At 54.6% G+C, this 21,606-nt stretch overlaps 2 protein-coding genes across 2 annotated transcripts in view; both read left to right on the top strand.

Moving 5' to 3' along the window:
* Positions 1–26: 26 nt before the first annotated feature.
* LOC114781676 (stereocilin-like) lies at positions 27–15,197 on the top strand. Its single transcript, XM_028968010.1, has 29 exons — positions 27–102; positions 149–1,309; positions 2,533–2,557; positions 3,243–3,741; positions 4,554–5,387; positions 5,615–5,677; positions 5,754–5,879; positions 5,952–6,118; positions 6,349–6,535; positions 6,627–6,742; positions 6,819–6,951; positions 8,054–8,236; positions 8,320–8,358; positions 8,432–8,608; positions 8,672–8,821; positions 9,594–9,652; positions 9,742–9,865; positions 9,948–10,021; positions 10,105–10,240; positions 10,332–10,513; positions 10,745–10,835; positions 11,780–11,936; positions 12,108–12,277; positions 12,375–12,530; positions 12,854–12,996; positions 13,085–13,233; positions 14,640–14,737; positions 14,818–14,965; positions 15,049–15,197. Exons 1-29 carry the CDS (start codon positions 27–29, stop codon positions 15,135–15,137), a joined length of 5,712 nt encoding a protein of 1,903 aa, XP_028823843.1. The 3' UTR covers positions 15,138–15,197.
* Positions 15,198–16,515: 1,318 nt separating this feature from the next.
* Positions 16,516–21,606, top strand: part of LOC114781675 (furin-like) — a 31,826-nt gene continuing 26,735 nt past the window's right edge. The window contains 2 exon segments of the mRNA XM_028968008.1: positions 16,516–16,717; positions 20,677–20,949. Of these exon segments, the coding sequence (XP_028823841.1) occupies positions 20,782–20,949 (168 nt within the window). The 5' untranslated portion in view covers positions 16,516–16,717; positions 20,677–20,781.

Genomic DNA, 21,606 nt, shown 5'->3' with positions numbered 1-21,606 from the left:
CCTGAGCAGGTGAACCCGGGTGCAGAATGGGTGGGACCAGGCTGCTGCTGTGCCTCGTGCCTCTGCTCGTCCTACTGGGCCAAATTCGCGCCGCCACTCCAGGTGAGGGTGTTTCCCTTCGTTTCTGAAGATCTTCGCCGGTGACCAGTTACCAGATGTATACATTTGCCGGGTTTTGTAGGTGGAAGTAAAGCGGAGGAGCAGAGAGACACCATTCTGAAGGAGCTGGTCTCGATATGGCGCCAAGGTGGAGGCTGGTATCCACGGCGACAGACACAGCAGCAGGAGCAGCAGATCCAGGCTGTGGTGGGGAAGTTATTCGGTGGACTCAGGTCCCTGGGACTCCTGTCGAGCAGAAGCGCGCCCCTCGCCGCTCTCAACACGCCACTGGACCGCCACCGGCTCTCTGGGTTCCTCTACAACATCTCCATGTACCTGCAGGCCATGGGGGCAGAGATTGAGGAGAAGCCGGCACCCCTCGGTGAGGACCAGTTCTGGGAGAAGATCCTCTACACGTTCCTCCAGTCAGAGGGGGAGGCTTCGTTTGGGCCCCGGGAGGGCAGGGTGCCACCGAGGCCAAGCTTCCGACTCCAGGACCTTTTCCTGTCCCTGAGGGGCAGCCCTCACTGGGACGGTTTGCTGGGACTGGTCCAGAGCATCCTGTACCTGTCCGAGCGGCAGCCACAGAGACCCGTCCTGGCGTTCGTGACACAGAACTGGAAGAGCATCAGTGCTCTGCTGGAGGCGGCGCTGCAGGCGCTGCTGAGCGGGACGTACGGACAGGCCAGCGCTGGCCTCCAGGGCTTCATCTGCGTCCTGAAGGGCCACCGTGACTGCGGCTTCAACACCGGGTGGCTGCAGCAGGTGCTCAGCTTCCTGGAGACTCGCAATTGGAAGCCGGTGGTGGACCTCCACCCGCCAGCCGCGGCCGGAGCTCAGAAAGATGGCGGCTCCCTGTCTGCGGGCCGCCTGAAGCCCTTCAGCCTTCCTCCAGAGGCCCTGAAGGAGGTCGGGGGTCCGGCCACCCTCAACCGGACGTCCGACTCAGAGGACCTGAGTTCGGTGCGGGCGCTGCTGCAGGCACTGAACCGGCCCAACGCAGCCGAGCGGGCCATGCAGTTCGCAGAGCGAAACCCCGCCCTCCTGCGGGGACTGGACGACTTCCGGAGGGGACTGCTGCACCGCCTCGGCAGCACCGTCTACGCCAACCTGCGCCGGAAGGTGTCGCGCGTCACCATGGTGCTGCTGGACGATGTCAGCAGCGTTGTGGGCGTTCCACCCTCCAGCGCTCAGGCCAGATGCACCATGGGTAGTACTAGCATGCTAACATGAAAAATGCTAACAGGGAATGGCCAAGATACGTCACGCTAAATTTGAAGTTTGGAGCATTTTGAAAAATTAGCATGTTGGCATGCTAATGTTGGCATGTTAACATCAAAAATGCTAACCTGCCATGGCCAAGATACGTCACGTGAAATATGGTGAAGTTTGGAGAGTGTTGAAAAATTAGCATGCTAGCATGGTAATGCTAGCACGCTAACATCATAAATGCTAACAGGGTGTGGCCAAGATACGTCAATTTGGTGAAGTTTGGAGCATGTTGAAAAATGAGCATGTTAGCATGGTAATGCTAGCATGCTAACATAAAAAATGCTAACATGCCGTGGCCAAGATACGTCACGTGAAATTTGGTGAAGTTTGGAGCATGTTGAAAAATTAGCATGCTAGCATGGTAATGCTAGCACGCTAACATCATAAATGCTAACAGGGCGTGGCCAAGATACGTCAATTTGGTGAAGTTTGGAGCATGTTGAAAAATGAGCATGTTAGCATGGTAATGCTAGCATGCTAACATAAAAAATGCTAACATGCCGTGGCCAAGATACGTCACGTGAAATTTGGTGAAGTTTGGAGCATGTTGAAAAATTAGCATGCTAGCATGGTAATGCTAGCACGCTAACATCATAAATGCTAACAGGGCGTGGCCAAGATACGTCAATTTGGTGAAGTTTGGAGCATGTTGAAAAATGAGCATGTTAGCATGGTAATGCTAGCATGCTAACATCAAAAATGCTAACAGGGCGTGGCCAAGATACGGAACCTTTAATTTGGTGAAGTTTGGAGCATGTCGAAAAATAAGCATATTAGCTGAAGGCGTTCCTAATAAAGTGGCCGAAGCACCGGGCGGACAGGCCCGAATTAGCTCCAGGAACCATTACTTCACCGGGTCGGTATAGGTTTGTGATGAACTGAAAAGATTTATTTAATGATGACGACCTGTCTGACACGCCGGGACGACCACAAAGGAGGGCAGATCTCTTACTGCGAGTCCTATGGCGGCTTTAATCTGCCGTCAGTAACCCGACGCGGCCGGTATTATGCCGTTGCCTCTGGCCGGATTGTATAATGTCCATTTTTTTCCACCAATCCTCAATGGGCCGCGGCATTTATCTGAGATTGGAGATGCGGTAAAAACCGGTCGGCACCTTTGTTCACGTCTCATTGTGGCTCTTTTTTGTTTCCTCTTTGCAGGCGATCTGAGGCACCTCATTTTATGGTGAGTGGCTCCGCCGTACATCCGTGTCAGTTCCCTGGCAGGCGGATAAATAAATTAGAATGGAACTCTGTGGCCGGTCAGAACTCTCCATCGCTGAGGCTACTTATTCGTATTTGAAAACAGCAAATGGAAAATATGAATTGTTGAAAAAGTATAGTATTATAATACAGAATATTAACATACAATATTAAATACCGGTTGGTAGTAGCCTAGCGGGTAACACACTCACCAATGAACCAGAAGATCCAGGTTCAAACCCCACTTACTACCATGGTGTCCCTGAGCAGGACACTTAACCCTGAGTGTCTCCAGGGGGGGAGTGTCCCTGTCACTACTGATTGTAAGTCCCTCTGGATAAGTCTGATAAATACACTAATTGTAAATGGAAGACTTCAGAGTCCCGGGTTCGAGCCCCACTAACTACCACTGAGTGTGTCCAGGGGGGGACTGTCCCTGTAACTACTGATTGTAAGACGCTCTGGATAAGGGTGTCTGATAAATGCTGTAAATGTAAATGTATTAAATAGAGTAAAATATAGAAATAACACACACAAGACGTTATAAAAGTGGGCTTTTCGTGGTCTGGGAAGGGTTGCCAGATTCTGTGGAATTTCGGTGAGTTCAGGGAATTTGTTTTGTGCCGAATGAAAATGAAGGTTCTCGCTGTGTCGTCTCGGTCCTGCAGGGGAATTCGACACAACCTGACATGGAACGCACAGGCTCTGGGCTTCACCCCGCAGGGACCACCCAGCAGACCCCCGTTCATGTCCTGTCCAGAACCGAGCGGCCCGCCTGTGACCGCCGCTGGCCCCGCCCCTCGCCGGTCCAGGCTCACGGACCCCCGGAGCTCCTCCGCCCATCACCCGGACCACCAGGCGGCCCTCGACCCCGCGGCCGAGATCCTGGAGGCGGCCTGCAACGAGTCCATCCCCGGCCTGACGGGGGTCTCCAACTTCACCGTCTTTCTCTACTGCAACCTGTTCGGGGGCAGCGACGCCTCCCTCGACCTGGAGGCCGGCCGCGCCGGCCAAGACCTCCACGCCACCTGCTCCGATGCCGCCTGGTACCTGTCTGCTGCCGAGGACGACTTCCTGTGGGTGCACGTGTGCAGCGAGTTCTTCGCACACGAGTTCAACAACACCGTCTGTGCTAACGCGTCTTTCTGGCTTCAGCAAGCACACCAGGTACAGCAGCGTCCTCAAATACGCAGAAAATATGCCACTATACCAGACGCCCTTATCTAGAGCGACATACAATCAGTAGTTACGGGGACAGTTCCCCCCTGGAGACACTCAGGGTTACGTGTCCTGCTCAGGGACACGATGGTAGTAAGTGGGGTTTGAACCTGGGTCTTCTGGTTCATAGTCGAGTGTGTTACCTGCTAGGCTACTACCACCCGGTAGTTACGGGGACAGTCCCCCCTGGAGACACTCGGGTTAAGTGTCTTGCTCAGGGACACGATGGTAGTAAGTGGGGTTTGAACCTGAGTCTTCTGGTTCATAGTCGAGTGTGTTAGCCGCTAGGCTACTACCACCCAGTAGTTACGGGGACAGTCCCCCCCTGGAGACACTCAGGGTTAAGTGTCTTGCTCAGGGACACGATGGTAGTAAGTGGGGTTTGAACTTGGGTCTTCTGGTTTATAGGCGAGTGTGTTACCCGCTAGGCTACTACCACCCAGTAGTTACAGGGACAGTCCCCCCTGGAGACACTCGGGTTAAGTGTCCTGCTCAGGGACACGATGGTAGTAAGTGGGGTTTGAACTTGGGTCTTCTGGTTTATAGGCGAGTGTGTTACCCGCTAGGCTACTACCACCCGGTAGTTACGGGGACAGTCCCCCCTGGAGACACTCAGGGTTAAGTGTCTTGCTCAGGGACACGATGGTAGTAAGTGGGGTTTGAACCTGGGTCTTCTGGTTTATAGGTGAGTGTGTTACCTGCTAGGCTACTACCTCCCAGATAAAGAAGATGACAGAATGTTCTGACTCTCCCTCCCCAAGGCTGCCGTGTCCAAGGACTATCACTACTTCAACCAGAGCAGCATCGACGAGCTGTGCGTGCAGCTGAGCGGGGACGCCGCGGGCGTGTCGGGCCTCCACGCCGACCAGGACTGCCTGGCCCTGCTGAGCAGCCACACCCTGAGCGCCCAGGACTTCCGGAGGTGCTTCCTGCCCAACAACTCCGCCCTCATCGCGTCGCTGTGCGGCTCGTCCCCTGCGCCGCAGGCGGGGACGTGGGCGTCGGAGTACTGCGCCCGGCTGCTGAACGCCACGCTGGAGCGCTGCGGGTTGGAGAGCTGGGAGCCCGAGCGCCTGGAGCGGTGCCTGCGGAGCCCGGGCCTGCGGGACATGTTGTGCGGGAACGACTCGCGCTTCCAGCAGCTGCTGCCCCGGCTGTGCGCGGACCCGGCCGCCGGGGACAAGCCGGACGGCCGCTGCGCCCTGCAGGTCTTCTTCGACGCGCTGCCGGCGCCCTACGCCTTCGACACGTCGCGGCTGTGCTCCAGCCCCGCCCCCCTCCTGCTGGGGGCGCTGCAGAGCCTCGGCCGCTGCGGGGGGCCGCGGGACGAGCGCGCGGGCTGGCTGGCCACGGTGGGCTACGTGCTGCGGGTGCTGGACTTCGTGGTGGGGCTGTCGGCGGGCCTGGACGAGGGCGAGCGGGAGGTGAGGCAGGGCCTGGGACAGGCCATCCTGCTGTCCAGCCTGACCGACAACAGCTCCTTCTGGTCCACGCTGCGGCCCAACGCGTCCCTCAGCGTCCTGCACACCGTGGCCGTCTTCCTCCGGAGGGAGCAGAGCCTGGCCGTCAAGGAGGACCTTCTCAGCTGCTTCAGCGTAAGAGACGCGCTCGTCCACATGACGGGTCCCGTAATCAGAAGGCAAAGCACCGTCCCCACACACTGTCATGGTGACAGGCGCTCACTCAGGGTGATGGGTTAAATGCAGAGGACAAATTTCACTGTGTGCACCGTGTGCTGTGCTGCTGTGTATCGCAAGTGACAATCACTTCACTTTTACATGATATAGAAATTTGACTCCGTGTCCTGTGTCTTCTTCCTCAGCCTGTCCTCTGGGACCTGATTCAGAGGGACGACAACTCCTCTGCCCTCCGGTTCCTCATGCAGGTACGTCTGCAGAACATGTTCTGCTTGGGTGACTGACGGGGTTCCAGCGCCGTGAACCGTCCCTGTGCGCCGCCAGGAGTACCTGCGCATGCCGGGGGAGAGCATCCGCACCGTGGTGATGTCGGCAGAGAAGGAGGCGGTCAAGCGCTTCCTGTCCCACGTGCACCAGAGCTGGGACCGGCTGCAGGTGGAGCTCGATCAGGTGCAGGGACGTCCCGGGGCGGCGCCGAGAATGTCCCGGGAGCGGTGAACCAACGTGATTTCCCGTCCTCAGGCCTCGCCGCGGGAGCAGCAGGCCATGGAGACCATGACCGCCGCGTTCATCCACAAGTTTCCGCGCGTGACCCCTGACCTCTTCGTCGACCTCTCACAGTTCATCCCCTTCATGTCCGTCGACGACATCATGGGCTTCCCCGCCTCCCTAATGGTGAACGACAGCGTGTGAGTGTCGGGGGGCGTGGCCTCAGTAGGATATGAAGACGTGTGTAAACTGTGAGTAGAAGCGGGTGTTGTGTGTCATCGTCGGGCCGCTGGTTTTATGGGGACTCGTGTTTCTACTTGACCTCTGCCCCCCCCCGGCTCGGTGTCTTATGACCGGGTTATTTAACACCGAACCCCGAGCCCCGCCCCGTCCTCGTTAAGAATTGATGCGTCTGACTCCGCCTCCCCAGGCTGCTGGCCATCCGGGAGCACGGCCACGAGCTGCGGTCGCAGCAGAAGCAGGCGTTCGTCCAGCGGCTGCTGCAGTCCAGCATGGCGGGCGAGGTGCCCGCCTGGCCGCCGTACTTCCTGAGCTCCGCCCTCCCGCTGCTGCCGCACCTGCCGCTCTGCCACTTCCAGCAGCTGACCGGCCCGCAGGTTCCGCACACCTCCGGAAGAGCGGTAATAAAACAGGTTCCGTTTGCCCTTATAAAGCCTGCTGGGGCGGGGTTGTGGCGTTCTCTTCCAGCTCGGCCCCCTGCTGGAGCTCCTGGGCAACAGCAGCCTGGATGCCACCAGGGGTCACCATGTCCTGAGGACGGCCTTCAGCAAGAGGAAGAACTTCAGCGCCGACAGCGTTTCGAGGTGAGGAGGTGCCTCTCCGTGCTGTCCACTGTCCTCGTGGACACTTCTTCATACAGGCCTGCGCTCCCCTCGGCAGGTTGGGAGCGCTCGTCTGTTTCCTGGACCCCGAGGAGCTCCGCCCCTTCCTGCTGCCGGACCGCCCATCTCCAGCCCTCTGGCAGCAGTTGGCCAGATGTGTGACGGAGGGCCGTGTCAGCTCCAGAGGAAGAGTGAGGTCACCTACGAGACATGAACTACGGCTGCAGTTCAACAACAGTTATCATCATTTAGACGTTTCTTCTTGTAATCTTACAGTACTGTGCAAAAGAATAGAAACTTTACTTTACTTGGCAGATGCTTTTATACAAAGGGGGACACAAGAGGACAGAGAAGATAGGTGGTTTGAGAGAGGGAAGCTTTGCCCTCAACAGAGGTGGAGGCCTCAGACACAACTTCTCTCCAACCCGTAATGCTGCCCTTTCATCCACCCCCAGGAAAATCAGGGCCGTATTCACATTTAACCACCCCGCTTAATGGGGGTGGGCGGAGCTGCCAGGGCGGGGCTGTCACGTCTACCCGCCCCCTCCCCCTGCGTTTGTTCCACGTAACGAGCCTCTTCAAGGCGGGATTGAGGTGAAACCAACCTGGGGGATGAATTTGGGGGTCACAAGCCAACTTGTGACGAAGTTTAATGGAGTGATTAATTAAGTGAAGTGATTGTCATGGTGCACACGGTGCACACAGTGAAATGTGTCCTCTGCTTTTAACCACCACACTTGGTGAGCAGTGGGCACCATGACGGCAGTGTTCGGGGACGGTGCTTTGCTCGGTGGCACCTTGGCGGAAAGAAAGTCAACTTTCAGACTTACAAGAGGACGACACCAGCAATTCTCATTCTCAAAACTAAGAGCCCGGATAAGGCCGAACTTGTCAGGAATAGAACATGCTGGGGATTCTTTAAAAACCATACAGTGGTCCCTCAGATGAAACCTCTCTCGTCTTTTTAAGCGGAACATTTCCAACAATCGGCGGCTGCCAAAACCTTTTTTGTAGATACATCAAATATATGCAGAATTTCCTTATTGGACGCGACGTGTGTGGAGAGAAAGCGACTCTGATCTCCATCTGTAGACTTTTGCATGTAGGAGGTCGCTCACCCAGTTCTTCTAGAACATCTCTACACATCAGCGTGAACTTCACTCTTTAAGCAGGATTTAAAGCAGCAAGTCCCTTCCTGAACCATTTCTGAAATCGAAAGACCTTTAATTAGTGTGTGTGTGTGTGTGTGTGTGTGTATTTGGCTCGGCTGATGTTCCGGATCCCTCTGTGCAGCTCTCCTATTGGCTGCAGCTGGCACTGGGCCCCGTAAATGCCAGCGCGCTGGCACCGTCCGAGTTGGCGTCATTATCCGGTCTGCTGCCACAGCTGGGACACTCGTTCCTGGCGTCCCTGTCCTCCCGGGACCTGCTGCACCTACTGGCCCAGCCGGACACGCCCCCATTCTCGCCTGCTCAGGTGGGCCTTGTGGGTCCAAAGCGGGGTTCAGTATTGAGGCGTTCCTGCGCGGCTGTGCTGAGGGCGTGTTTTTCCTTCTTCAGGCGTTCCAGGTACTGGCCAGGATGGCGCAGGACACCAACGTAAGTCTGATGGCCGAGTAGGAGAAGACAGACACGTGTGTGCAGCCGACCGCTAACACCGGCCCTTCCGCAGCTCAGCATGGCGGACGTCTGCGGCCTGGCGCCGCTTCTCTCTGGACTGTCCCCGGCGTTCCTGAGCAGCGTTCGGGCCGCGGGGCCGGAGGACGAGGGCGACTGCCGCTGCTGGCGCCCCCTGCTGCCCGGCCTGCCCCCGGCCCACCGAGCCATGTTCCTGACCGCGGTGCTGGAGGTGAGTCCAGACCAGATCTCGTGTATTTAACAAGCCTTCACTTACAAACGGGCGCGTTCGAAGGGTCTGGACGAAGCTGCTGGAAACGCCTCGCTGCTCCTGCACTGCACGCTGCCGTTCGTCCCTCTGAAGACACTCGACGAGACGCTGGACGGGGGGGCGGTCCTGAGTCGCCTGCCGCTCTACAGAGACCTGCCCTGGTCCCAGCAGCAGGTAGAACCATGAAAACTGCATGTTATATAGTCGCCACTCTCGTCTTCTTGAATTAGTGATTCAGATTCAGAGAACTTTACTGTACTGTACTGTACTTTACTCTGCAGACGCTTTTATCCAAAGCGACTTACACCAGCGATTCTCATTCGGTTTCTGAGTTACATTTTGAGTTACAAAACTAAGAGCCCCGATAAGGCCGAACTTGTCAAGAATAGAACATGCTGGGGAGCTGTGACGTGCTGGACGAATATTTTTTCTTTTTTGTGAGTGTCTGTGCGTGTGTGTTAGTGTTAGACTTGTGTGAAATACTTTTTAACTTAACTCTCCTGGTCACGACAACAAAAACACAAGCGCTCTGACTATCTACATACGCTAGGGTGGTAGAAGCCTAGCGTGTAACACACTCGCCTATGAACCAGAAGACCCGGGTTCAAACCCCACTTACTACCATCGTGTCCCTGAGTGTCTCCAGGGGGGGACTGTCCCTGTAACTACTGACTGTAGGTCGCTCTGGATAAGGACGTCTGGTAAATGCTGTAAATGTAATCCAAGACCGAGTCAAAGTTCATTTACTCGCCTCTACCGAGAACCGCGCGAGGATGATGATAATATTTCGACTGAAATAGTATGACTGTGTCATGGCGGCTGTCTGGCCGGCCGACGCCCCGTGCCCTCCGGTGACCCCTGGAGGGGATCAGATGGGCGGCCGCGTGGGTAATGTCCGAGGTGTGTTCACGGCTCATCCCGCCATCTTCCGTCTGTGTGAATCCAGGCCCAGCTGCTGTTCCGCAAGGTCCAGCAGGCGGTCAACGTAACCATGGAAACGGTGCAGTAAGTGAACTGTGTGGCTTTTTTTTACGGGGAGATTAACCGTTTTGGAAAAGATGGCGGAGCCCCGACCTGCTTGTCTGTCTGTAAAGGACTTTAGGCCGCATTGCAGGGGGCATGAACTGTGATTGGCTGGCGCTCTGGGCCAATGAGACGGGCTTCTCGGAGTTGTTGGCGTTTCTCAGCAAGTTGCCGGGACGACTGAGGCCGGCGCTGGTAAGGACCGCGCCCGCCTGTCCAGTGGGGACAGATTCGGAGTGTGCTCCCCGACTGTAATGCAGTATGGCTTCCTCCGCAGAGGAAGTGCGTGGTGGAGGCGCTGAAGACTCGCCCGGAGACGGAGCTGGACCCGGCCTTCGCCGCTCTGCTACCGTAATGTCTGACTCTTTTACCGCCGCAGAAACGTCCCTCCTGGTTCGCGTGAAACACCCGTCTCCATCTGGCTGCCTTGACAGGGTGAGGATGCTGGAGAATCTGTCCAACGCCTCGCTCGCCGCGGTCCTGGAGCACGTGCTCCTCAACTTCCACGAGTTCCTGCTCCTGCCGGGCCACAAGCAGACGGCGCTGGCGGAGAAAGCGGTGGAGGTGCTGGTGAGGAGGAGTCTCTGGTGCCCTGATCGTGCACGTTGTCAGTCTCGGTCTGCAGAGGAACCCTCGAACCCTCGTCCTCATGTCCCAGCAGGGTCTCTCTGGCTCCTCGCTGGACAGGCTGGGACCGCTGCTGCCCTTCCTGGACCGGGACTCCTTCGTGCTGGTGGACCGAGGAGCCCTGAAGCTGCGTCTGGAGGAGCTGAGGAGCTTCTGTCTGCCGAGTGACCGAGTCCGGGACGTCGCCGCCGCGCTCACCGAGGAGGCCGTGCTGGGGTGAGAGAGCCACGCCCACTGGCCACTTTATTAGACACGCCTCCATCTGCAACTTCACCTCCAAGTCTGATACTCAGAGCAGGCAGAGCAGCAAGTGGTGATTTTGTAGAGAAAAATGAGCGAACAGCATCCAGTGCAGCTCCGCCTACAGAGGACATGCTGTGTGTGTGTATGTGTGTGTGTGTGTGTGTGTGTGTGTGTGTGTTGATGGGGCGGATGCTGCTCTTGCAGGGACCCGGCTGCATGGAGCGTGGGCGACGTGGAGCTCGCTGGACGCCTGATCTTCACTCTGTCCCTGAAACAGATCCGATCCCTGCCTCTGGTGAGCAGAAGCCACGTTCACAATTTATTTTGCACCAAGGAAAGAAAAGCGCAGAAAAAATGATCTTGAATAAAAGTGTAGGAGCGAATCTGAGATGTTTTGTACATACAGCCGCTCCCTCCATCAGAATCAACAGATTTGCATGTGTGCGTGTGCATGTGTGTGTATCTGTGTATGTGTTTGTGTGTGTATTTGCGTGTGTTTGTCTGTGTGCGTGTGTTTCTGTGTATTTGTTTGAGTATCTGGGTGTGTGTATGCACGTGTATTTGTATCTGTGTGTGTTTTTGTGTACGTGTATTTGTGTGTGTGTGTGTACACGCGTGTATTTGTGTGTGTGTGTATATCTGTGTATGTGTGTGTGTGTGTGCGCATGTTTATTTGTGTGTGTGTGTACTTGCGTGTATTTGTGTATGTGTGTGTACGTGCGTGTATTTGTGTATGTGTGTGTGTACGTGCGTGTATTTGTGTATGTGTATATCTGTGTATGTGTGTGTGTGTATGTGTGCACATGTTTATTTGTGTGTGTGTGTGTGTACACGTGTGTATTTGTGTGTGTGTGTATATATCTCTGTGTGTGTGTATATCTGTGTATGTATGTATGTGTGTGTGTGCGCATGTTTATTTGTGTGTGTGTATTTGTGTGTGTGTGTGTGTACTTGCGTGTATTTGTGTATGTGTACGTGCGTGTATTTGTGTATGTGTGTGTACACGCGTGTATTTGTGTGTGTGTATATCTGTGTATGTGTGTGTGTGTATGTGTGCACGTTTATTTGTGTGTGTGTGTACACGCGTGTATTTGTGTGTGTGTGTATATATCTCTGTGTGTGTGTATATCTGTGTATGTGTGTGTGTGTATGTGTGCGCATGTTTATTTGTGTGTGTGTGTGTCTGTGTATTTGTGTATGTGTGTGTGTTTGTGTGTGCGCGTGTGTGTGTGTTTACAGGACGATCTGGGCTCGGAGCTGGTGGAGCAGCTGCTTTACAGCCAGCAGGTGTGGGAGGTGAGTGAAGTCGGTCGAATGTGCGGAACTCCGCCCGACTTCAGAGACAAGATCTTCACCTTCATCCACCGGGTCATCAAAGGCGGGAGGAGGAGGAGAGGTGAGGAAGAACCTTCATTTCTCATCCTTCTCTGTGGTCGTGTGGGATCTGAACCCGCTTCCTCCGACTTCTGCTCGTCTGTCCCGCCCACACAAACCTCAGAGCGGAGCACCCGCGGGTGCAGGAATATCGCGCCGGTCTCACAGCTCCTCTCGCCGCCTGCGTCCCCAGATCCCGTGCCCAGCTGCGCGGACGTGCGGGGGACCTTCCCCTCCGCCTGGACCCCGTCCCAGCTCCAGCACATGGCGGAGACGGAGCTGCAGCGGTGCGTGGACTTCATGGGCCAGGACGCGGGCCTCGGCCCGGACCAGCGCCGGACGCTGTGGTCCAAACTGCGACAGGTCAGGGGACACAAACGCACGGGGACGCGCGAGAAACCGCCACATGGCGCTCAGCGGCTGTACCTGCGTGTGTGTGTGTGTGTGTGTGTGGCGCCAGGCCTACAGACCCGTGCGAGATGTTCGGCCCGAGCAGCTGCTGGAGCTGGGCTCCATCGCCACGGAGATGAGCGAGCGGGAGCTGCAGGCCGTCGACGCGTCCGACCTGGGCGTGGTCGCCCAGCTGGGCCGGCTGGTGGGGTGGAGCCCCAGGAAGGTGGGTGTTTCAGGGTGGAGCCCCAGGAAGGTGGGTGTTTCGGGGTGGAGCCCCAGGGTGGTAGTAGCCTAGTGGGTAACACACTCGCCTATGAACCAGAAGACCCAGGTTCGAATCCCACTTACTACCATTGTGTCCCTGAGCAAGACACTTAACCCTAAGTTGCTCCAGTAGGGGACTGTCCCTGTAACTACTGATTGTAAGTCGCTCTGGATAAGGGCGTCTGGTAAATGCTGTAAATGTAAATGTAAATGTAAGGTGGGTGTTTCGGGGTGGCGCTGCGCGGCCTTCCTGCCGAGGTCTGAGCTCCTTGTCCCCTCCAGATGAGGGCGGCGGCGCTCGGCGTGCTGCGGCGCCGCGGGAGGAAGCCGGAGCAGCTGGGCGCGCTGGAGCTGGCGGCGCTCGGGCACCTCGTCTGCGGGCTCAGCCCGCCTGAGCTGGGCCGCGTCGACCCGCACAACCTGAGGTGGGGACGCGGGCGCGCCAGGCCCCGTTTCCATGGACACCAGAGCGCGGTAACCCACATCTTCCGTGTCGTGTCTGTCCTCCGGCAGCTTGGCGGCGCTGTTCTTGAGAGAGGCCGCTCTGCCGTGTTCTGAGGAGCAGATGGAGGTTCTCACGTCGGGTCTGTCCAGCCCGCGGGCCTTCGGGCCGGTCAGCGACTGGGGCGCCGACGTGTTCACCGAGATCGGGACTCTGGCAGGTCCGGCCTCGTCCTCGTCTTTATACCGAGCGTCACGTCCCAGGTTCTGTGTGAACGGCTTGTGAGAAGCTTGCATGAAGCGATGTGTGCGTGTGTGGGTGTGAGTGTGATGTATGGTGTGTGTGCGTGGTGAGTGTGTGGTGTATGTGTGAGTGTGTATGGGTGTGAGTGTGGTGTATAGTGGGTGTGTGTATGAGTGTGTGTGTGGTATATGGGAGTGTGTGTGTGGGGTGTATGGTGTGTGTGTGTGTGCGGTGGTTATGGGTGTGTGTGTGTATGATGTGTGTGTGAGTGGTGAGTATAGTGTGTGTGTGTGTGTGGTGTGTATGTGTGTGTACGGTGTGTGTGAGTGGTGAGAGTGGGTGTGTATGTGTGTATACGGTGCTCAGCGTTTGTCGGTGTGTGTGTATGGTGTGCATGTGTGTTTGTGTGTATGTGTGTATGGTGTGTATGGTGTGTGAGAGTGGGTGTGTATGTATACGGTGCTCAGCGTTTGTCGGTATGTGTGTTTGTGTGTATGTGTGTATGGTGTGTGAGAGTGGGTGTGTATGTATACGGTGCTCAGCGTTTGTCGGTGTGTGTCTATGGTGTGTATGTGTGTATGGTGTGTGAGAGTGGGTGTGTATGTATACGGTGCTCAGCGTTTGTCGGTGTGTGTATGGTGTGTATGTGTGTTTGTGTGTATGTGTGTATGGTGTGTGAGAGTGGGTGTGTATGTATACGGTGCTCAGCGTTTGTCGGTGTGTGTGTATGTGTGTATGGTGTGTATGGTGTGTGAGAGTGGGTGTGTATGTATACGGTGCTCAGCGTTTGTCAGTGTGTGTGTATGGTGTGTATGTGTGTTTGTGTGTGTGTGTGTATGGTGTGTATGTGTTTGTGTGTATGTGTGTATGGTGTGTGAGAGTGGGTGTGTATGTATACGGTGCTCAGCGTTTGTCGGTGTGTGTGTGTGTGTGTATGGTGTGTGTGAGTGGTGAGAGTGGGTGTGTATGTATACGGTGCTCAGCGTTTGTCGGTGTGTGTGTATGTGTGTATGGTGTGTATGGTGTGTGAGAGTGGGTGTGTATGTATACGGTGCTCAGCGTTTGTCAGTGTGTGTGTATGGTGTGTATGTGTGTTTGTGTGTGTGTGTGTATGGTGTGTATGTGTTTGTGTGTATGTGTGTATGGTGTGTGAGAGTGGGTGTGTATGTATACGGTGCTCAGCGTTTGTCGGTGTGTGTGTGTGTGTGTATGGTGTGTGTGAGTGGTGAGAGTGGGTGTGTATGTATACGGTGCTCAGTGGTTGTCGGTGTGTATGGTGTGTATGTGTGTTTGTGTGTATGTGTGTATGGTGTGTGAGAGTGGGTGTGTATGTATACGGTGCTCAGCGTTTGTCGGTGTGTGTGTGTGTGTGTGTGTGTGTAGCTGGACTGGAGGACCTGCTGTTGTCGTCTCTGGTGAAGGAGCAGATTCAGGGTTTGACTCCGGCCGCCATCGCGCTGTTGCCGCCCCGGAAGCTGGCGGTGAGTTCCCGGCTCCGTGCGCGTTTTCCCGCCGCGTTGCTGCGGGGGGAGTAACGGCGGGGTGTGTTGGGGCGGGGCAGGTGGTGCTGGGCGCGGCGCAGCTGTCCTGGTTCAGCTCGGAGCAGGCCGCGGCCGTCACCAGGGACCAGTGGGCGGAGCTGGACGGCCAGCAGAGGCAGGCCCTGAGCCTGGCGCTGTACGAGGGCGACGTCATCGTGGCGCACCGAGGTCTGTACCCACAATCCCGCCCAAAGCCGTATAATCCAGGGCGTGGCCTTAATAACAGTGTGTGTGTGTGTGTGTGTTGGCAGGGAGGAACCACGCCCCCCCGCGCTGGTCAGCTGACACCCTCGCCCTGCACTTCCTGCCTCTGTGCTGCGCGTTGTGGCGCCTGCTGTGACCACCATGTGTATTTATTTGCTGTCCTGAACTGCTGTATTTGTAATTAAACGCGGCCTTTTCAACACGAGTGGCGCTTTTCATGACAGAACGTTCAGGGACGTGGAGCCTCCTCATGGAACCCCAACATCCGTGTCGTTTTCTCCAAAACTTCTGAGCATTTGAATGAGCCTCAGACTCCTGAATTTCTACTAAAAAAAAAAAAAAAAAAAAAAAAAAGAATAATTAGAGTTAATGAGGCTCAGCGCTTGTCAGAAAAACAGGGATGAAAGTGGGGGTACAGCAGGTCGCTGCTGCAGGGCAGAACGTGGACCGGCCAGATCGGGTTGGAACGTGGAGCCCTGCCTGGCTTGCATGTCGCCGTCTCGGGGCCGTAATGTTGCTCCTCGTACGGCGCGGTCTCCACCTACTCACCTGCACCTCAACACCTTCCTCTTTAGAGAAGATTTAGATGAACTTGTAACCTTCTTCTTGTCTGACTTCTGTATAGAAACTAGAACAGAGTGAATAAAAAGATTGTATTCATAGTTGGGGGTCCTAGTGAACCAGAACTGACCACTTCATCCATGGTGACATGGAAGCACGTTGTAAGTCCCTCTGGATACGGGCGTCTGGTAAATACTGTAAATGTAAATGTACGTACCTGCTTTAGGTGCCTGAGAGGTTCAACAAGCTGGAAGAACGGGCCAAACGTCCACCTCTCCACCCGTTGAGTCCACTAAACCCTGCAGTGGTGGCCTAGCGGTTAAGGAAGCGGCCCCGTAATCAAAAGGTTGCCGGTTCGAATCCCGAGCCGCCAAAGTGCCACAGAGCAAAGCACCGTCCCCACACACTTCTCCCCGGGCGCCTGTCATGGTGCCCACTGCTCACTCAGGGTGATGGTTAAATACAGAGGACACGTTTCACTGAGTGCACCGTGTGCTGTGCTGCTGTGTATCACATGTGACGATCACTTCACTTCACTTTAAATTTGCACACCTTTTCGTTACGTTTAAAAACAAAAAAATTGTGATACTTGTTTATATTTGCAATATTCGTAATATTGAGGCCGACAGCAGTCGTACAAGCATTTCACTGCATATCGTACCGTGTACGACTGTGTACGTGAATAATTAAAATTGAATTTGAATGTAACTGGATTGATAAACCGGGGTCAAACTCCGCTACTTGGGTTTATTTTAGTTACTTCTTTTTAAATCCTGCAGGGGGCGCCCTCGGGCCGCAGCGGAATCCCGGGACCGAGGCGGGCGGCGCCAATCCCGATCCCCGGCGATGACGCACTTCCTGGGGGGGGCGGCGAGGACCACCGCCGCGGCTCTGCGGGTCTTTTTTTTTTTTTTTTTTTTTTTTAAACCGTCCCTCCTTCTCCATTTCGGGCTTTTTACTCCCGCTTTTCTGGAACATGAGTCCGCGGCCGAGGCGCGTCCCGCGGGGCTCGCCGCTCTGAGAGCTCGGGGGTCGCGGCGTCCGAGAGGGACGCCCGGAGGAGCGGACTGTTATGTGAGGCGGCGCCGGGAGACCGTGACTCCGGCCGGGGCTGCGCTCTGATCTCGACCCGGGGACGACGTCGCTCCGCGACCGGTGGGTGTTAGCGGCGGGACCCGGGCCGGACAGCCGACATGAGGGGAAGTTTCTCCGCAAGAGAATTTTATCGCCGTCGGTCCGGTGCGTGACGGCGACTTGTGCGACTTCAGAGCTGCTTTTGTAAAAACTTTCTGGTGCGACTCGGAACCCGCCCGGCGGGGAGGAGCCGATTAAAGCCCCGCGGCGCTTCCGTCCCAGCCCGCACTCTCCCGGCGCGACTCCTCCGGTCCGGTCCGGTCGGCGCAACGCAGGTACGTGTCGCGGGTCCCGGTAAAACCGAACATCCCGGAGCCCCCTGACCTCTGACCCTCCCGCTCGGTCCTCCCCCGACTCCGCCCGCCGCTCAGGTGGGGTTAAAAGGCCGAGCGGAGAGGCGTGAGGCCGGGCGTGGTGCGGCGGCGCCGGACCGGAGGTGAGTTGTCGGACCGGCCGCCCGGACACCTGCCGGTGGAGCCGCGGGTTCGTGCCTCTTCTCCGGCGTCAATTCGCGCTGATAAAGTCCCAGAAAGGGAATTATTGAGCCTCCTGGAAGCGTTCTTTTTCACAGGAGTTTTAACTCTGGTTCATTATGATGCAATTTATTCGCATGTTTTTCTCTAGTGTTCTCACCGTTGGTGCTTTTTAACGTCTTTGCACCGGTTCTGGTGGAGAATAGAACACGTACCGAGACCATGAACGTCCTGGCCTGGATTTAAAATGGAAAATGGTTCTTGTACGTAGCTGATGACGAGATATCGGAACGTTCTCTTTTATTTTCCCCAGTTCTTCCTCCCTCGGCCACTTTCTTCATTTGGCTGGAATTTGAATCTTTGCAAATACCAGGATTTCGTGTGTCGTGGTTCTCGGTTTGGTCCATTTTGTTCCAGTCGCGGGCCAGATGCATGGTGGGACGTCCTCGAACCTCAGCTGTGGTTCTCCTTCATGCCTGCGTCGGTGGGTGCGGCGTTCCTGCAATTCCACATCTGGGCCGTAGATCCCACATCTGTGTATTCACTCTGAAGCTTTTGTCCATTTCATTATAACATATAATCTGAGAATTCTCAGCTTTTATTAAGTTGTGATCTTTGCTCGTGAGATCTTCTCGCCTGTAAAACGGCTCTGAGGCGCTGTGGTGGGTGTCCAGGGCGAACCTCACGGCCCCACGTCAACGCAGGAACCAGATCTTCTGGGCCTTCTGAAGTCCTAACCGGGAGGCTTCCCCACTGGGGCTTCAGATGAACATTGCACGGAAGGTGGAGCCTCCGGTTCCTCTCCGGTTCCTCTGCTGTGGAGCGCCTCCACCTCCAACCTCGTTTTCATCTCCTCCACCTTCGTCCGTAATCTAACCCATCGCCTCCAGCCGAGATGTCAGATGATCTTCCCGTGACGCGGTTACCCTCGATACGGAGACCTGTGGAATATTCCGCAGACCAAGTCCTCTTGTGTTTAAGTGGGTTACGCAGCGTGAACGGGCGGTCAGAGCGAAGGCCGTTAAATCGAAAATTTGTGGCGTACGCGAGAATAAAACCACGAAAATACAACGTATTAAACACGGGTTAACCAATTTTTTAATTTTAAATAAAAAAAAAAATAGTGAAAATAAAATCTAAACAAGCAGGTAAAGTATCGCTAATAATACAATTTTAAACCGTTTCAGTTTTATTCACTCTTCTGAATATTTTGCTGTGAAATCATTTCAACAATTTTAAATAACGTCCTTTCCAAATGTTAAGTGACATTATTCAGCTTGCTGAAATTCGGGCTCGCGATGGTGCACTGAGCTGAAGTTCTCACCACCTCCTCGAGGAGCTCTGAGTCTCCGCTGCTGCCACACCGATTTCTTCATTTTTCCACCGCTGCATTTAACCCTGCATCACCCTGAGTGAGCAGTGGGCACCATGACAGGCGCCCGGGGAGCAGTGTGTGGGGACGGGACCTTCATCAAGGGGACCTCAGTGGTACCTTGGCAGATTGGGATTCGAACCAGCAACCTTCTGATTACGGGGCCGCTTTCTTAACGGGGCCCCATTGTTAATATGTGCTCACCAGAGGTGGCCTGACTGCCGTTAGGTACCGAGATGAGCGCGAGTTCCACTTTAATTTGGAGTGTGACTCCAAATCCAGACCAATTCGATTTTAATTTATCATTTTGTGTGTGGTTTTGTTGTAATTCATTCAGATCTAGGATGTCTCGTTTTTGTGCTCCTTCTATTTTCTGAGAGATTACTAAAGATTTATTTTGTTACGAGCGTTACTAAAGAAGAATTTCGTCATGAGCGTTACGTGAGGTTACTAAAGAAGAATTTCGTCATGAGCGTTATGTGAGGTAACTAAAGAAGAATTTCGTCATGAGCGTTACGTGAGGTAACTAAAGAAGAATTTCAACATGAGCGTAACGTGAGATTACTACAGAAGAATTTCAATATGAGCGTTACGTAACGTGAGGTTACTACAGAAGAATTTCAATATGAGCGTTACGTAACGTGAGGTTACTACAGAAGAAGTTCGTCATGAGCGTTACATGAGGTTACTACAGAAGAAGTTTTGTCGTGAGCATTACGTGAGGTTACTAAAGAAGAAGTTCGTTGTGAGCGTTACGTGAGGTTACTAAAGAAGAAGTTCGTCGTGAGCGTTACGTAACGTGAGGTTACTAAAGAAGAATTTCGTCATGAGCTTTACGTGAGGTTACTAAAGAAGAATTTCGTCATGAGCTTTACGTGAGGTTACTAAAGAAGAATTTCGTCATGAGCGTTACGTGAGGTTACTAAAGAAGAAGTTCGTCATGAGCGTTACGTGAGGTTACTAAAGAAGAATTTCGTCATGAGCTTTACGTGAGGTTACTAAAGAAGAATTTCGTCATGAGCGTTACGTGAGGTTACTAAAGAAGAAGTTCGTCATGAGCGTTACGTGAGGTTACTAAAGAAGAAGTTCGTCGTGAGCGTTACGTGAGGTTACTAAAGAAGTTAGTTGTGAGCGTTACGTGAGGTTACTAAAGAAGAAGTTCGTCGTGAGGTTACTAAAGAAGAAGTTCGTCGTGAGCGTTACGTGAGGTTACTAAAGAAGAAGTTCGTCGTGAGCGTTTGGCCAAAAGTATTACACTTACCAAAAGTTTTGAGTGACACAAATACTCAGCTGCGGGATCAAGGTGCCACCAGTGCAGAGCTTGCTCAGGAATGGCAGCAGGCGGGTGGGAGGGTATCTGCACCCGCAGTGAGGAGAAGTCATCTGGAGGGATGGTCTGGTGTCAAGAAGGGCAGCAAAGAAAACGTTTCTCTCCAAGAAAACCATCAAGGACCGACTGATATTCTGTAAAAAGTTTAGGGACTGGACTTCTGAGGACCGGGGGAAAGCCTTTGAATCTTACAAAATGCCAGTAATTATACAGGGTGGACCATTTATATGGATCCACCTTAATAAAAGGGGAATGGTTGGTGATATTAACCTCCTGTTTGTGGCAAATTAGTATATGTGAGGGGGCTTTTCAAGATGGGTGGTGACCATAGTGGCCATTTTGAAGTCGGCCATCTTGGATCCAACTTTTGTTTTGTTCAATAGGCAGAGGGTCATGTGACACATCAAATTTATTGGTAATATCACAAGAAAAACAATGGTGTGCTTGGTTTTAACGTAACTTTATTCTTTCATGAGTTATAAAATGTGTTCAATGTCACCGACCATTCCCATTTTATTAAGGTGGATCCATATAAATGGCCCACCCTGTACTTAAAAACAGCACAGAAACAACTGACAAAAACATCTAAAATGCTTAAGCAGCAAACTTTGGGGGGGGGGAACAAAAAAAACAGTATTTGTGTCGTTGTCGGACCCCTTGGCCACGATTGTACGGTTTCTCGTCCCCTTGTATTTTTGATGTTGGCTCAGATAATACCTCGGCCTGGGCCTCCGCTCCCATAGTGTGTCGGAGGAGTGAAATGGGCGCCTCCCCGCACCTGAATGTTCTCTGCTCCTCCCCGCAGGTGACCCCTGAACTGGTGAAACCGCACCCTCGCTGACTCGGCCGGCGCAGGGCCGCTGGGGACGCTTCCTGTTGCGAGGGACGCGGCGGGCTCGTCTGCTTTCTCATGGATCTCCGGCCCGCCCGGCTGCTGCCGCTGCCGCTGCTGCTGACCCTCGCCGTGTCCGCCCTCAGCCAGAGGGTCTACACCAACACCTGGGCCGTCCACGTCACCGGCGGAGCGGCGGAGGCCCAGCGCGTGGCCCAGAAACACGGCTTCGTCAACCTCGGCCACGTACGTACCGAGCCGCGGACGTGTGTGTGGCTGCCGTTTTCATACCGAGCCAGCCGATTCAGAAGCGGCCAGAGGGCTGAGTACCGTACGAGCGTTTATTAATTGGGTTTTAAATGGCCGCGTGTGGCTGGTGCTCCGGCGTCATGTGACCGTCTGTGTCCTGCTGACTGTTTTGGTTGGAGGTGTCGCAGGGCGCGTAACGAGACCCGAGTGACTGGCGGGGACGGTTCCGGGAACGTCGCTGTCAGAAGCGTTTCACACGCGCAGCCTGATGGCTCTGAGTGTGTGTGTGTGTGTCTGCGTCTGCAATGTTGACTTTGGACCGTATTTCGGGGGAAATTGATTTAGAATCTGGGATCCTTGTCCTGCTGACGTTCCGGTTCCACGTTTCTGTTAATTAATTATTCAGTCTGGCCCTTCATGCTCCGTCAGTTGCCCGTAACAACGCTGCTCTCTGTCGTCTCAGCGTCATCTTCTCTCTGGACGTCCTCCTGACGCTCCCCTCGGCCAGCTGTAATGGCTGCGTGAGGAGCACGTGACCGTCTCTCGCGTCTCGTCCCGCCCCCTCGTCCCCGCCGGGCCCACGGCGCGGTGTAGGAACAGGTGTACAGCTCAGGGCGAGCCTCCACCGGTAATAATGCATTAATATATTAATGT

This window comes from Denticeps clupeoides, unplaced genomic scaffold, assembly GCF_900700375.1.
Source record: "Denticeps clupeoides unplaced genomic scaffold, fDenClu1.1, whole genome shotgun sequence".
NCBI lineage: Eukaryota > Metazoa > Chordata > Actinopteri > Clupeiformes > Denticipitidae > Denticeps > Denticeps clupeoides.
This window is presented reverse-complemented; position numbering and strand designations above follow the sequence as displayed.